Raw genomic sequence first — 17952 nt, forward strand, 5'->3', positions numbered from 1 at the left:
CAGCAGCTAACCTATCACTACTGTACGAGGTCAGATCTTGCAGCTATGACAGCTTGAGCCTTTCCCCCAAAAAATGTGTGAGACATTAGGATGATAGGGAAATGAATCAGATTATTAACACTGCCTCTGTTTATGCCACATCCTTGCAATATTGATACCACATATGGGGCCGTCTTCGTACAGGCGATATCCCCTATTTACGCTTGCGCACCTGTTTGCGCGTGCCTTAAGGCAGGGAAGATACCGGTCTGCCTTGCACATTTGTCCAGGTGTTATGCCGAGTTTTGCACCCGCGCCAGGCAGCATCCCCACCTCACGGGAGCATATTGTAATGATTTATACAGAAATGTAACTGTTTAAAAGTGATATAATTCTCTGGGGAGACGTGACCTCCATGATTTCTAAGTTAAAACAGCCCCGAAATATGTTGGGGATGCCCGTCTCGCGATCGCTGTTTACGCGAGGCATGTGCTGTAATTCTCTCCATGCGTAATAGAGTGGACTCACTCGTGCCGAGGACAGAGAGAGATGGAGAGAGCTTATTGACAGATCGGCTGTGGTGCCAACGACCCTCTGGGTTATGGGATAGCCGTAGGTGAATAGCCTATTGCAAGTAGGCTACAATGTACAAGTTTTCTCAATTCATTTACCATAACCCCTCCTTGCGATGTGATAAAAGTTTCTCAGTGAATTATAGTTGATTGCCTCACCGAATAATCTGCTGGTTACCCAATTTTAGCAGCAGAATTTGATGTCCTGGAGTGGCACGTCCGTGCATAATGACGTTTCTGCGCTGCACAGCGCGGAGATTATGGTGCGATCAGGCGCAGCGAGTGTTTTAGCGCCTGGAGCACAGCTAAGAGGTGCTTTTCAAAGCTCTTAGCGCAAAGTAATTGCACGCTGCTGACGATAGGATAATGCCATCTATCCCCACACTTTAGCGCTGAAACACCTGCTTTGGCATGTGGCACGCCTATGCCCAGTACAATTATAACAGGCATGCGCTTGTGCCCGCCCCCAATTTGCATTGCGCACGGCGTTAAACGAGCGCAAACGCTAAATTACTGCTTTTGGGAAGATAGGGCCCAAAGTGTGTAAAAGGTATCTCCAGCTTTGGGAAGCTACTGGAGGAAGGCACTCGAGTTATCGCTACATGTTACAGCTGCTCACTTTGATGACAGACGGGATCTTGGAGTTCATGTTGTCGTAGGTGAAGTGAAGACGCGTTCTGAAGGAGCATTTGTACAGCAGTGGGTCCTGGTAAAACTCGATCTTGCCGCTGCCATTGCGCTTGTCCAGGCACACTGTGCAGTCGGCGAAGTTGATCACTTTCCTCAGGACCAGCTCTGGAGCTGGGGAGGGAGAGGAGAAGTCAAAATAGTTTAACTCATACAATCCAGGTTGGCGCACATATACATGTGCTAGGCACTAATCCACTTGCCCACACACATTCATGAAAGCATGTACAAATGCAAGCATATTTAATGTAAGCATAAGTACATACACACACACACACGCATGAGTGTGTGCACGCACGCACGCACACACACACACACACACACACACACACACACCAGAGCATGTGAGCAGAGTGGAGCGGTGGCCTATAGGGCAGTACACCAGACAGCCCCTCTGTACTTACAATCTCTCACCGTTCCCTCCGCTCCTCCACCAGCGCAGGACACCCGGCCGCAGCCCTTAAAGCAATAGCCTAATAGCGTATGTGTGTTTTGTGAATGACGAATGCTGGCAGAATTAATAATTAATTATCAGACTAAATTGGTCGGATTCGATGTGTATAGATTAATAGAAACGAATGCAAAAAAGCTGATAAATAAAATGTGTGCTTGTGCAACGAAATTCAACTTCAAACAGAGCGGCATCACTCAGCGCGGCTCTCAGTACGCTGCGTAATTACGCACGCAGCAGCCCCGCTGCGGAGATGCAGGAGCGCGAGGCAGAAAAGGAATAAGTATACCGCTTATTACATGTTCAATAATAGCCTGAGGAGTCTCAGGCTATTAATGAACATGTTTTTATTACATGAATAAGCAAACGTTTGTCTGTCTTCAGTCAGGGTCCATACACGCATACACACACACACACACACACAAGCACACACAAGCACACATACACACGCCCGCACACCCCCACCCACACTCACTCTCTCTCTCTCTCTCTCACACACACACACACACACACACACACACACACACACACACACACACACACACACACACACACACACACACACACACACACACACACACACACACACACACACACACACACACACACACACACACACACACACACACACACACACAGAGTTGGAGACAGGAGCAGGCCCTGGCAGTAAATCTCCATTATCTCTGAGTCTCCTTCAAACGTAGGAAATGGGGAGATGACACTCTGCAGACACCACAGGGCTCTTATGCAGTGTGCCATTTGTAAGAGGCCCAACTAAGTGGTGTGTGTGTGTGTGTGTGTCTGTGTGTGTGTGTGTGTGTGTGTGTGTCTGTGTCTGTGTGAGAGTGTGTGTGTGTGTGAGAGTGTGTGTTATGTGGGAGTTATCAGGTGTAACCAGTTACAACAATTATGTTTCTCAATTGTCACCGATTCGCTCATCCTTCACTCACTGATAAGTTAACAGCACTTGCCATTCTCTGAATAGTTTCCTTCTCCAAACAGGACAGTACCTATTGTTGTAACTGTGTTCACTGGTTTGGAACAGGGCCCACTTCACTTCTTAGGATTTCTCTACCGATAACAATGGTCGATGACTTTTGTTGTATTTATTTATTTTATATAGGAATTGATTGTGATGGCATGACAAAGCAATTCTTTCCTCAAAGTTATGATTGCAGTTGAAGTTGAATTTTGTGGATTTTAAAGGAAGGCTTTGGTGATTGTATCATTGTAATCTTGGTAATATAAGCAGATGGACAGTGCTTCCAGTGCTTCCAGTGCTTCATGTATATGTTCACTTCCGTGTGAATGGAAAGAGCTCTGGGCTCAGGAACACATGAAGAGAAGGTGAAGGCTGCCCATGTGCAGATATGACCCACATTGTAATGATACAAAGCGTGTTGAAAATCACCAAAGCCTTCCTTTAAGAAACAGACACATTTAAACTGCTCCAGTAGGTCTGTTTGACCCTAGTTTGAACCACTGACCTAAAGGATATGGACAGAGCTATCCCATTGATTTTGGGCTCCAGTTTGGAGTTGAAGTGGTGGCCGTCGCCATCTTGATTTTATCATCAGCAGAGTGGGAGGGAATGGGTTGAGTCCTTACGCAACTCATGTGAGATGGGGGTTTCCCAGAGCTGCAGCTCCACCTGCTATTGGTCCGTGATCGGCAAGCTGTGCGATCACTGGACAGGCGACCTGTCAATCACCCCCTTTTCGTCTATTTTACTCCAAAAGGGCGAGTTATATAAAAAATGACCCAGATACAGTTGTTAGGAAATTAGCTATATAGACCAAAACCGTGTTAAGGCCCAGGCTGTAAAGATGCTTAATCACTGTTATGGGGCATTTTAGCATGGGGGTGAACGGGAACGATGGGACTTCTGAGCCCTGCCTCAAGTGGCCATTTGAGAAATTACAGCTTTCAGGGTTACTTCCTGGTCCTCGTGGGAAAACCCTGTGAATTGCCCACTGGTTTGAACTAACATAATTAAACAGCTTGTATATACTGTAGGTTCTTGTCTCAGTGCGGTTAAGCCCAGTACCAGGGAATGTACAGTAAGTGGCCATTGCTCACCAGTGATGTCCATGAAGGCCCTCTCCCACAGATCATCCACAGTGTAGCACTCTGCAGAGGTGATGTTGACCGACAGCACGATGTCATCCTCCACGTACTTCAGGATCAGGTTGTTCACCACGATGTTCACGTTGTTCACCACACGCCTGATCAGACTCTGCACGTAGCCTGCAAACACACACACACACACACACACACACACACACACACACACACACACACACAAGCAAACAGAGATACAGGCACATGCACACAGAGAGAAGAGGACATATATTAGCTGCATGTTAATTTTGTGTTGATACACAGTAAAAGAGTGAAGTCCAGACAGAGCTGCATTCCCTGAAAGCCTGGGCTCAGTACCGCTGACCCCTGACATCCTCGTGGGCTCGTAAATATGAGGAGGGCCTGACATGTTATTTTTCACCACGGTCTGTCCCGTGGACATGAGCAGTGCAAAGAGCTAAATATCCGTAAGAAAACATTTGTACTCCTCACCCTGCCTGAGCAGCACTACAAATCTTGGGTGAATTTATGGATCTCTGAAGGGCTCCCCTCTCCTCTCAGATGTGGAGTCCTGTTTAACCCCAAACCATGCACACGCTGCCACAAACATATCCTCCCAACCCCCCCAAAAGCCACTCAGGAGCCTACACGCTCTCTTAAAACAGCAGCACACACGCACGCACACACACACACACGCACGCACGCACACACACGCACGCAGACACACACACGCACGCACACGCACGCACACGCACGCACGCACACACACACGCACGCAGACACACACACACACGCACGCACGCACACGCACGCACACACGCACACACACGCACGCACGCACGCACGCACGCACACACACGCACGCACGCAGACACACACGCGCACGCACGCACGCAGATACACACACACACGCAAGCACGCGCACGCACGCACGCGCACACACACACGCGCGCGCACACACGCATGCGCACACACGCACGCACACACACACACACACACACACGCAGACACACACGCGCGCGCGCACATGCACGCACACACACACACACACACACACACACACACACACACGATCACCGATATATAAACTCCTCAAAAAAAGTTTGGAAACTTTATTTCGGTCGATTATTTCTCCCCTTTAATAATACCAATTGGTATCGTATTTTATATCGTTGGAAAGCCTGATTAGTGATAGGTTTTTTTTTTTATAAAAAAATTATAATAAAATATATATATATATAGAAATATCTGCAATCAGCCGATCGCATATTTGAGGTCAAAATCGGCCGATACAGATTGCGTGCCGATCGATCTGTGCACCCCGGCTGACACACACACACACGCACGCACGCACGCACGCACGCACGCACACACACACACACACACAGATATTTACACGGGATGGGACAGAGAGTTATGGGCAGCACAATGAAACTTTGGCCTTAGGAATGCCAGGATTCCAAATTAATGATCTATCCTGGTGAGCTGATGACAAGGAAAAACAAACAAATGGGAGACTCGTGTTGAAAAACGTTCACTATGCATTCACTTAATAGTGTGATGACTTGACGAGTTTACACTACCATTGTCTATCATTGTGTTTTTCTTACATATTGGGGGGAAGAGAATAGGAGAAAAGAAGAGAAAAGAAGATTTTGAGATTTTGTGGGGATTGAGAGCAAGGGCTAGATAATGATGGAGAGAGTCAGACTTGGTGGTGAGGGTTTTTGTGTTGATGGAAAGAGAGGAGGGGGAGAGATGAGAGAGGGAGAGAGATGAGAGAATGATTGGGTTTCAGCAGAGCTCAGGGAGCCATCCTGCAGTGTTACCACTACCTCCTAATGGCCACAGTGACGCCCAGAAACAGAAGCTTCGCAGGAAAAACATACATGGTAAGGTCATTACTCAACAAAGTAAGAAAGAACTTAAAATATTACAGACAGGGGAGTTTCGACCATAAAATATGAAAATATACAGCAATAAATCCTCCTAACCACAGTACCAATGGCATTATTCATTCCTCCCATGTACTGTTAAACACAGTCACTCTGAGTTAAAACATATAAACCTTTTAATGCTTTTTACTTATTTTCCAAACCAAATGTTTGTCTTCCTGTATCTACATGTCTGGCCCGGGGCATAACAGAACCGATAATTAGGCAGAACTAAATGGTGCTGTTGATGAAAATATTTATATGAATTGGTTAGCTGTTCTGCCACTTGTGCACAGGCCTGACTACACATTAGCATAATCCAATTGAAAAAATTCTCCTTGCTTTGCTGCCTGACCAAACAGAGTGGCAGGAAGAGGGGATGACATAATATCAACTCAAACTCATAAACGCAATGTGTGTTCGTGACATACGTGCGTGGTTTTGCATGCATGCCAGTTGCGTGCCTGAGCGTGAGTGTGTGCCTGTGTTGCTTGCTCGCGTGCATGAATGTGTGTGTGTGTGTGTGTGTGTGTGTGTGTGTGTGTGTGTGCGTGTGCGTGCGTGTGTGTGTGCGTGCGCGTCTGTGTGTGTGTGTGTGTGTGTGTGCGCGTGTGCGTGTCTATGTGTGGTTCTCGGGGTCAGTCAGAAAGCTCCTCCTGTCGCACCTGCAGCCCGGGCAGTAAAAGCAAGGCTTTACCCCCTGCTATTCGCCTCTCTGGATCTAATTGACCCGTGTCAAGGCCCTCTCTCTTTCTCTGTAGCACTCTCTAACTCTTTAGCTGGAGCTCTCCTCGCCTCACGCCCGCTCCAGGGCCCCCGTCAGTCTCTCCGCGAGCCATCGCGCCGCTCTGAACTTCTGTAAACAATTGACACAGCCAGCACCTGTGCTGCGGCCCACAGGGAAGGAGCCCACTTAAAACTGTTCAACCATAAAATGACTGGAAAAACCAACTCCTTTATGTGATCTCAGCACAGGCCAAGTACTCTCTTCTGTGCAATACAGGAAAGAAACACTATACTGTCCATGTTCACCCTTTTTCCTGTATATGGAAAGTATTAGCAGCTATTAGCCGCGCCAGTTATTAGCCACAGAGAAAAAAGATTGACAAGTCCATCAGACAATAAATATACTGTATGTTGGTCCTGCGGTGTTATTCTAAAATGTCATTATTACAGTTAGCAATGTAGCCTAGACCTTGTTAAAAAAGGAATGCACGGCTACTGTAGGACAACAGTGCCTTTCAAGTGTGGAGTACACGTTAATTCCAAGAATTCTATAAATCCCTATTTACATCTCCTAAGGATCTTTGATTTGTCTTAGGAGCATAATGATACAATGTCCAGGTTTGTCTTAGGAGCATAATGATACAATGTCCAGGTTTGTCTTAGGAGCATAATGATACAATGTCCAGGTTTGTCTTAGGAGCATAATGATACAATGTCCAGGTTTGTCTTAGGAGCATAATGATACAATGTCCAGGTTTGTCTTAGGAGCATAATGATACAATGTCCAGGTTTGTCTTAGGAGCATAATGATACAATGTCCAGGTTTGTCTTAGGAGCATAATGATACAATGTCCAGGTTTGTCTTAGGAGCATTGTAGCGAAGCTTGTGGGCTTGCTGGGGGCGAAGCTTTTGGGCTTGCCTCGTGAAGTGTGCTGGATCGTAGATGAGGGCTCACGTGCAGTGATCGGTCAGAATCACAGAGATGGAGATGGGGACCGAGATGTCGCTTTTGTGATGTCACAACGTCCAGGGAGCTATGACATCATCGGTGTTATGTCTGACATCGGCGATGACCTCACAGGTGAACTCTATGCTATGACATCATCGGTGACCCGTAAAGTCCCGTCCGCCATCACAGTCAGCCTAGATCGCCTGACGTCGCCGATGACCTCACAGGTGAACTCTGACGTCATCATTGATGATGTCATCATCATTACGTCGTTGGCGCGCCGGCTCGTGGGGATCGACTGTCCCAAGAACAGGCCTGACGGTGGGCCATTATGGACCCTTTTCTACAAGCATAATGATACAATGTCCAGGTTTGTCTTAGGAGCATAATGATACAATGTCCAGGTTTGTCTTAGGAGCATAATGATACAATGTCCAGGTTTGTCTTAGGAGCATAATGATACAATGTCCAGGTTTGTCTTAGGAGCATAATGATACAATGTCCAGGTTTGTCTTAGGAGCATAATGATACAATGTCCAGGTTTGTCTTAGGAGCATAATGATACAATGTCCAGGTTTGTCTTAGGAGCATAATGATACAATGTCCAGGTTTGTCTTAGGAGCATAATGATACAATGTCCAGGTTTTACAGATTGCAAAACATGAGCAATTGGTCAAATTAAAACACGGCTGGCCAGAGCTGAAGTGTTGATATAGCTCCTTTACTCCTTTTCTGCTTCTATAGAGAGCCAAAGTGGAACGTCACTTCCTGCTTCAGCAGCACTGTACCAGAGACTTTCATCCGCCATTTATTTTCGCATAGACATTTCATAAAATGCTTATAAGAAGAGTTTTACTTCGTCAAACCAAACGGTTCAGCTAACGCTATAATCGGGAGAGACCATAGAACATTTCACTCGGACCAAAACTGACGTTCCAATTTGGCTCTCTATGCTCATAGTGAGTGGCCCACACTGCTGGCCAGCCTGCCTACAGTAGGTGGGGGAAAGGACGAGGGAAGACCTGCTGACCCTCAGTACTGCTCTAACAGTCAATGTACACCAGATGCGTTACGGCTGCGTTGCGGATCTGGTAAAAGTGCCAGATCAACGCTACGGAAAAATTACGCACCTGTTCTATTTTTGTCGGATCCCACATACGTCTGACAGATTACATGAGTCTGGGTCTGTTCGGAGCCGTACCGCATCTGTTCCGGAGCTGGTGGACATTAGCCTTAAATCTCAATGCTATCCACAGTGAAGTAGCAGGCTCACATTAGTGTTTTGGCTCATTTCCACCACATATAACAGCACAGTACAGCTCCACTCTATCTGGTATTACTCGGCTCTACTTGATATAGACTCTGTTTCCATAGCAAGTTTACTTCCCTCCGCCCACACCTGGTCGTCATAGCGACCGCATATCTGCCCTCCGCCCATTGCCGAAGTAGGCTATAAGTATAACGTTAAAATGAAATCAATACACGGAACTTTTAAACTGATTATGAAATACTGGTGCCTCTAAATGACCTACAGTGTACATGGGCAAATGTGACAATCGGCTAGGAGAATGGATATCACTTTGTTGTTACTCAAACTCACATGCATGCGCGGGGACGGGAGAGGCGCTACGAGGAGAACCCCAGCGGCAGCTCAACAGGCAAGACCGCGGCTTCGCCTGCGGCCTAGCGGAGCCAACTACAAAGGGCTTCCCGAGGAGCGCATGTTAAAGCTGAGCAAGGAGATCGATTTTATTTCACCAGCGCCAAAGGCAGCAACACAAAAGACTGATGGAAATAACATAACAGAAGAGAAGGTAAGCTAACTAAACTGGTATGCAGCGCTGCATTGACAGTCAGTAGGATAGACAGTAAACACGATTCTGCCTGACCAATCAGTCGTCTACAATGTTTTCACGTCACCGTATGAACCCGGGTTCGCAGAATAGAACCCCGACGAGGCAGGTACTAAAAGTAGCACGACTCAGCCCCAAATCAAACCGGGCTGGGCCGGTTTTTACCGGTGGAATGAGACCATTTATCGAGTCGCGCGGAGCGGGACCGCGTTACTACCTGCGGTGGAATTGGGCCATTAGTATGAAGCTTACTGTACTTAGAAGGCAAGCAAAGACAGCAGGTGAGTAGACTACGAGAGCAAAGACAGCAGGTGAGTAGACTACGAGAGCAAAGACAGCAGGTGAGTAGACTACGAGAGCAAAGACAGCAGGTGAGTAGACTACGAGAGCAAAGACAGCAGGTGAGTAGACTACGAGGGCAAAGACAGCAGGTGAGTAGACTACGAGAGCAAAGACAGCAGGTGAGTAGACTACGAGAGCAAAGACAGCAGGTGAGTAGACTACGAGAGCAAAGACAGCAGGTGAGTAGACTACGAGAGCAAAGACAGCAGGTGAGTAGACTACGAGGGCAAAGACAGCAGGTGAGTAGACTATGAGAGCAAAGACAGCAGGTGAGTAGACTATGAGGGCAAAGACAGCAGGTGAGTAGACTACGAGAGCAAAGACAGCAGGTGAGTAGACTACGAGAGTAAAGACAGCAGGTGAGTAGACTACGAGAGCAAAGACAGCAGGTGAGTAGACTACGAGGGCAAAGACAGCAGGTGAGTAGACTACGAGAGCAAAGACAGCAGGTGAGTAGACTACGAGAGCAAAGACAGCAGGTGAGTAGACTACGAGAGCAAAGACAGCAGGTGAGTAGACTACGAGGGCAAAGACAGCAGGTGAGTAGACTACGAGAGCAAAGACAGCAGGTGAGTAGACTACGAGAGCAAAGACAGCAGGTGAGTAGACTACGAGAGCAAAGACAGCAGGTGAGTAGACTATGAGAGTAAAGACAGCAGGTGAGTAGACTATGAGAGTAAAGACAGCAGGTGAGTAGACTACGAGAGCAAAGACAGCAGGTGAGTAGACTACGAGGGCAAAGACAGCAGGTGAGTAGACTATGAGAGCAAAGACAGCAGGTGAGTAGACTATGAGGGCAAAGACAGCAGGTGAGTAGACTACGAGAGCAAAGACAGCAGGTGAGTAGACTACGAGAGTAAAGACAGCAGGTGAGTAGACTACGAGAGCAAAGACAGCAGGTGAGTAGACTACGAGGGCAAAGACAGCAGGTGAGTAGACTACGAGAGCAAAGACAGCAGGTGAGTAGACTACGAGAGCAAAGACAGCAGGTGAGTAGACTACGAGAGCAAAGACAGCAGGTGAGTAGACTACGAGGGCAAAGACAGCAGGTGAGTAGACTACGAAAGTAAAGACAGCAGGTGAGTAGACTACGAGAGCAAAGACAGCAGGTGAGTAGACTACGAGAGCAAAGACAGCAGGTGAGTAGACTATGAGAGTAAAGACAGCAGGTGAGTAGACTATGAGAGTAAAGACAGCAGGTGAGTAGACTATGAGAGTAAAGACAGCAGGTGAGTAGACTATGAGAGTAAAGACAGCAGGTGAGTAGACTACGAGAGTAAAGACAGCAGGTGAGTAGACTACGAGAGTAAAGACAGCAGGTGAGTAGACTACGAGAGTAAAGACAGCAGGTGAGTAGACTACGAGAGTAAAGACAGCAGGTGAGTAGACTACGAGAGTAAAGACAGCAGGTGAGTAGACTACGAGAGTAAAGACAGCAGGTGAGTAGACTACGAGAGTAAAGACAGCAGGTGAGTAGACTACGAGAGTAAAGACAGCAGGTGAGTAGACTACGAGAGTAAAGACAGCAGGTGAGTAGACTACGAGAGTAAAGACAGCAGGTGAGTAGACTACGAGAGTAAAGACAGCAGGTGAGTAGACTACGAGAGTAAAGACAGCAGGTGAGTAGACTACGAGAGTAAAGACAGCAGGTGAGTAGACTACGAGAGTAAAGACAGCAGGTGAGTAGACTACGAGAGTAAAGACAGCAGGTGAGTAGACTACGAGAGTAAAGACAGCAGGTGAGTAGACTATGAGAGTAAAGACAGCAGGTGAGTAGACTACGAGAGCAAAGACAGCAGGTGAGTAGACTATGAGAGTAAAGACAGCAGGTGAGTAGACTACGAGAGTAAAGACAGCAGGTGAGTAGACTACGAGAGTAAAGACAGCAGGTGAGTAGACTATGAGGGCAAAGACATCAGGTGAGTAGACTACGAGAGCAAAGACAGCAGGTGAGTAGACTACGAGAGCAAAGACAGCAGGTGAGTAGACTACGAGAGCAAAGACAGCAGGTGAGTAGACTACGAGAGCAAAGACAGCAGGTGAGTAGACTACGAGAGCAAAGACAACAGGTGAGTAGACTATGAGAGTAAAGACAGCAGGTGAGTAGACTACGAGGGCAAAGACAGCAGGTGAGTAGACTACGAGAGTAAAGACAGCAGGTGAGTAGACTACGAGAGCAAAGACAGCAGGTGAGTAGACTACGAGAGCAAAGACAACAGGTGAGTAGACTATGAGGGCAAAGACAGCAGGTGAGTAGACTACGAGAGCAAAGACAGCAGGTGAGTAGACTACGAGAGCAAAGACAACAGGTGAGTAGACTATGAGAGTAAAGACAGCAGGTGAGTAGACTATGAGAGTAAAGACAGCAGGTGAGTAGACTATGAGAGTAAAGACAGCAGGTGAGTAGACTATGAGAGTAAAGACAGCAGGTGAGTAGACTATGAGAGTAAAGACAGCAGGTGAGTAGACTACGAGAGCAAAGACAGCAGGTGAGTAGACTACGAGAGCAAAGACAGCAGGTGAGTAGACTACGAGAGCAAAGACAGCAGGTGAGTAGACTACGAGAGCAAAGACAGCAGGTGAGTAGACTACGAGAGTAAAGACAGCAGGTGAGTAGACTACGAGAGCAAAGACAGCAGGTGAGTAGACTACGAGAGTAAAGACAGCAGGTGAGTAGACTATGAGAGTAAAGACAGCAGGTGAGTAGACTACGAGAGCAAAGACAGCAGGTGAGTAGACTACGAGAGCAAAGACAGCAGGTGAGTAGACTACGAGAGTAAAGACAGCAGGTGAGTAGACTACGAGAGCAAAGACAGCAGGTGAGTAGACTATGAGAGTAAAGACAGCAGGTGAGTAGACTACGAGAGCAAAGACAGCAGGTGAGTAGACTAGGAGGTTGGCAGCAACTACAGTAACAGGGATGAATGGCATGAATTTCCTGTAGTGTCCTTGAAACGACACTACTTATTTATTATTACACTGTTATTATCACCCATAATGAGTGCATTCAGTTACCACACTCACACACACACACACACACACCAGAAGGTCTCCAGTACACAGTGTAGAAAGCACCAGCTTTTACCAGTATGGGATATTCTCCATCCGTAAGTAGCATTTCCCAGTAATACGAGAACAGCTGCTGTATTTATTTTCTAAGCAGAGGCCCCAGTACCAGGACAGCAGTAGCACTGGAGCGCGGATTTATCACAGGAGTGTGTTTGCTTTTCAGCCCATGAAAATCTCAATCTCCCCCAAATCACACGCATACTTACACAACCACGCATGCATGTGCAATGCTTACACACAGTCAAAAAAACACAAGCGCATAAATCAGTCTTACACATAATAAACGCATACAAGTGCATGTACACAGACACCCCAAACCCACCCACCCCCCGCGCGCGAATGCATGCGCTCACACACACATGTACATGGTGGTATGCACACACACACACACACACACACACACACACACACAGACAGTAGCATTAGCACACAGGAACGAACTCACCCGCACGCACACTGAACTTAACCCTTGAATGAATGTGCATGCTGTGCTTCTGTGGCTGGGTGGGGAACTACAATGCCTTCCAGACAGCAGCTGTTGAACTCGACAAAATACAATTGGATCTGAGCATCATTATCCAACAAACAGGAATGCTTAGGACCAGCAGGTTGCGTGTTGCCGGTCAATGCATTAGTTCACTGGCCAATGGGGAGCAACAGAGGAGAATGGTCCTCTGACGCTCTAGGACTCCCTATGGCAAAAGAAGAGATAAACAGCCCCAGCAGTGTTCTGTAGGGGTGGAAGAGGTTATACAAGTCAATCTGAGGCTTGTGTATACAGAGCGACCGTAAATGTTTCAATCACATGTCCTCAAAACCAAGTTGCCATATGTGTCAAGAATGAATTTGGCCAGTGAACTCAAATGGTCCTATAGTAGCATTCTAGCAGATGTGATGAGTGTCCCCTCACAGCATGTGTGCAAGATGACTTAATCTAGAGAAAATGCCAGATTGTAAAGACATTTCACACTAAATGTCCTACTGTAGTAGTTGCAAGTGATCTTTTTTCTTTTCTTTTGTGGTTCTTCGTGTTGAAAGAACGTAGCATCGTGGATGGAGATTTCTCCCCCGTACAGAGGCAGTGTTTTGAACCTGCCCTGAATGTAACTTTGGTTCAGCCAACCCACAGGTAGCAAACCAAGGCTAGACTCAAAGACAGATTGTACCACTTTGAAATCTCTTTGAACCCATAATAAATAAAAACACATTTTTCAACAGTGTGAATAGGGCCTAAGAAGGAACCCACTGGAACAGAGAAATGCGGTTCTCACAAACGGTGGCCGCTGGTCCCCCACAAGCAGCAGTAAACATAATCACTCACAGAATGGCCCAAGGTGGAAGCACTTGGTCTTTGGTCTTTGTGTGGCTACCAATCCCATGGCATATGAATTAACATCACTATTTTCCACCACAGGGAGAACAGGGAGGAGAAATCCATTCAACATGTGAGAGCTTAGGGCCAAATGACTGGATAATTGCTGGTGGCTGCTTTCTAGTGTCGGCCGTGTTTTGTTTTGGTTGTTTTGAAGGGGAGGGGAGGTGGTTTGTCCACGTAGATGCTGACGAAGAGGCAAGCCTGGCTTTCGCCCTGCGTTGGTCTCATAGCTGACACAGGTCTTAGCCGCACATTATCCCCACTCGCCCATTAAACCACCCCCCCTGCCCACCCCCACCCCCACACACAGTGTCTGTCTGTGGCCATCCCTGCCTGCTGGGACAGAAGCGCTGTGGTGTACTGTAGATGCGGTGCATGTGATTAACTCCATTTGAATTTGGGGAGGCATGCATGTGGCATAAACAAAGAAGGAAGAAGGGCAAAAGAGGAAAGAACAAAACATTCTTTGGGTCTCTGCTGGAAGCAGAAACATGAAACAACATTTCAGGAGAGAAACATCTTTGTATCAAAGTGTAATCCATCATTGGAGGCCTTAAAGGAGATTTTTTTTTTTACACCCTGGACCTTATTTCTAGCTTTAAATATGATTTTTAAGTCACCCTGACAAGTTCGGTTTGATATTATTTGCTGAAACAATAATTTGCTGCAACTGCAAGCTGAAAACGAGGAAAACGGGGCATGTGAAATGCCTGTATTTATGTCCTGTATATAGATTATTTTCCGACAGACAGCGGCTCATATGCTTATTATATTATAGAGGCAACAACAATATGAGCAATCTATTTACCTCCGTGCCACTGGCAGCCTGCTCTGTTTGCTGTCCGTCACATAGATAGCAGCTCCCGCCGTCTCCCCCACTGCTGCTTGTAATCCATATATGACGTTATTCCATACGGGTGGCTATCAAATTCAGCAATGTTTATCATGCTAAGCTACATAACAGCTAACTACAGTCAACCTTGCAAGTCACCTGGATGTGCTTCCTCTTCTTCTGTTTGGTTTTATGGTGGTGAAGAAGAAGAAGAAGAAGAAGAAGAAGAAGAAGAAGAAGAAGAAGAAGAAGAAGCAGCATAATAATGATATGAGCCGATGTGTGTCGGAAAATAATCTATATACAGGACATAAATACAGGCATTTCAAATGCCCAGGTCGCAGTTCAAAACAAATGATCGTTTCAGCAAATAATATCAAACTGAACTTGTCAGGGTGACTTAAAAATCATATTTAAAGCTAGAAATAAGGTCCATGGTGTAAAAAACCGGAATTCTCCTTTAAAGTCCCTAGAAACCAAAATCCACAAAAACGTTCTAACTATGTTATTTAGGGTCTTATGTTAGTAATTGTGTGCCTCAGAAATTATGATACATTTCTTTCAACCCAAAGCCTTAAAATCAACACTTTTCTACAAGGTCTTCTTCCTCATTGAAGAGAGCAGTGCGCGAGGTGCTAAAATGCAGGAGCTTATGACGTTATAAGCTCTATATAACCTTTGTAAACGCGCGCAACCCGCCCTTCTCCTTTTGTCCGTTCTTTGCCCCCACAGCGCTCGCTCAGTGTCTGTCTGTCTCCCTCCCACTCTGTGTGCTGTGTGTCGAGCACTATGCTGCCTGCTCGCTCTCTCTCTCTCTCTCTCTCTCTCTCTCTCTCTCTCTCTCTCTCTCTCTCTCTCTCTCTCTCGGGACTAGTGAGAGAGAGAGAGAGCAGGACACACAGCCTGGTGACGCGAGGTTACTCACACACACACACACACACACACACACAGTAGCGCTGTGCACTCGCAGCGGCAGAGCAGAGATCTCTTCCTCTCAGTACGCTATGCGCGGAGCAACACACACACACACACACACACACACCCCATCTCTCTTTCCTTCTCTCCCTCTCTCTCCGAGAGAGAGGTCTCCTCCGAGAGAGAGAGAGAGAGAAATTTCCCTGCTGCAGACGGGACACGCCCACACAGTCCGCGGGAGAAAATACACTCTAAAAACTAATTGATTCTCATGACTTTTGCCATGACTGTCAAACCTAAATTTATATACTTTGCAACGTTCATCATCGTTCAAATTTGGCTGGTGGCTTATTAACATAGGGTCCTGTAATGTGATGAACTCAAAATGCTAAATAATAAAGAAATATTTCTGGTTTCCAGGGACTTTAAGGAAAAGCAAAATCAATTAAATTAAGTTCCTTGTTTTTCAAAAACATAAGCATATATGTACATACAAAGAACTGATATCACCCCCAAAAACATGAGCATATACTGTATGTACATACAAAGAACTGAAATCACCCCCAAAAACATAAGCATATGTACATACAAAGAACTGATATCACCCCCAAAAACATAAGCATATATGTACATACAAAGAACTGAAATCACCCCCAAAAACATAAGCATATATGTACATACAAAGAACTGAAATCACCCCCAAAAACATAAGCATATGTACATACAAAGAACTGATATCACCCCCAAAAACATAAGCATATATGTACATACAAAGAACTGATATCACCCCCAAAAACATAAGCATATATGTACATACAAAGAACTGAAATCACCCCCAAAAACATAAGCATATATGTACATACAAAGAACTGATATCACCCCCAAAAACATAAGCATATATGTACATACAAAGAACTGAAATCACCCCCAAAAACATAAGCATATATGTACATACAAAGAACTGATATCCCCCCCAAAAACATGAGCATATATGTACATACAAAGAACTGATATCACCCCCAAAAACATAAGCATATATGTACATACAAAGAACTGAAATCACCCCCAAAAACATAAGCATATATGTACATACAAAGAACTGATATCACCCCCAAAAACATGAGCATATATGTACATACAAAGAACTGATATCACCCCCAAAAACATGAGGATATATGTACATACAAAGAACTGATATCACCCCCAAAAACATGAGCATATATGTACATACAAAGAACTGATATCACCCCCAAAAACATGAGCATATACAGTATGTACATACAAAGAACTGAAATCACCCCCAAAAACATAAGCATATGTACATACAAATTACTGAAATCACCCCCAAAAACATAAGCATATATGTACATACAAAGAACTGATATCACCCCCAAAAACATAAGCATATATGTACATACAAAGAACTGAAATCACCCCCAAAAACATAAGCATATGTACATACAAAGAACTGAAATCACCCCCAAAGACATGAGCATATATGTACATTAGGGGTGTCAAAAATAATCGATTATAAGATGCATCGCGATGCGGACGTGCACGATTCTGCATCAATTCACAAATGTCAAAAATCGATTATTAAAAAAAAATTGTTTTAATTAAATAATCAAATAAAATATAATGGAAGTACATGCAGTTGTTTATTTGGATCATAATACAATGCAATTCCAAATGCACTTTTATTTTAAAAGTAGCCACACAGTGAGAAAAAATAAAGTGAGAAAAAATAAATCATGTATTGGGGAAAAAAGTGATGCATCGATTTAAGATGCATCAAGATGCATCGATAATCGTAAACGAATCGAATCGTAGCCCTCTGAATCGTAATCGTGAGGCCAGTGAAGATTCACAGCCCTAATGTACATACAAAGAACTGCCGCCATCGGATTATTCCAAAAATCACGATTTGCCTCTCCCTGGAGATGCAGTTTGCTCCACCAACAGCTGAACTCGCCTCACTACAGCCAGACTGCGGGAGCTCCGCCCCAGCTGGTTTGCCCATGGAGGCTGCACAGCCCTTGTGCAGCCTGGCCAAATTCGGCCATTAATCTGTGCATTCGGCAATTAATTGGCCCTAATGACCTAATTAAAAAAGCCAGCTCCATTAGCTCCCCTGCAGGCGTGCTCCTACACTTGCTGAAAGATTCAGCGTGATCGCACGCAAAAT

General features: G+C 45.7%; 1 protein-coding gene across 1 annotated transcript in view; it reads right to left on the reverse strand.

The window, feature by feature from the left end:
• vps13b (vacuolar protein sorting 13 homolog B) overlaps window positions 1-17952 on the reverse strand; it is a 661063-nt gene that overhangs the window by 601136 nt on the left and 41975 nt on the right. The window contains exons 5-6 of the mRNA XM_083634457.1: window positions 3769-3936; window positions 1171-1352 (exon numbers count right to left, since the gene is read on the reverse strand). Of these exons, the coding sequence (XP_083490583.1) occupies window positions 1171-1352; window positions 3769-3936 (350 nt within the window). The remainder of the gene's footprint in view (window positions 1-1170; window positions 1353-3768; window positions 3937-17952) is intronic.

The sequence above is a fragment of the Poromitra crassiceps genome, assembly GCF_964638095.1.
Source record: "Poromitra crassiceps genome assembly, chromosome: 1".
Lineage (NCBI taxonomy): Eukaryota > Metazoa > Chordata > Actinopteri > Beryciformes > Melamphaidae > Poromitra > Poromitra crassiceps.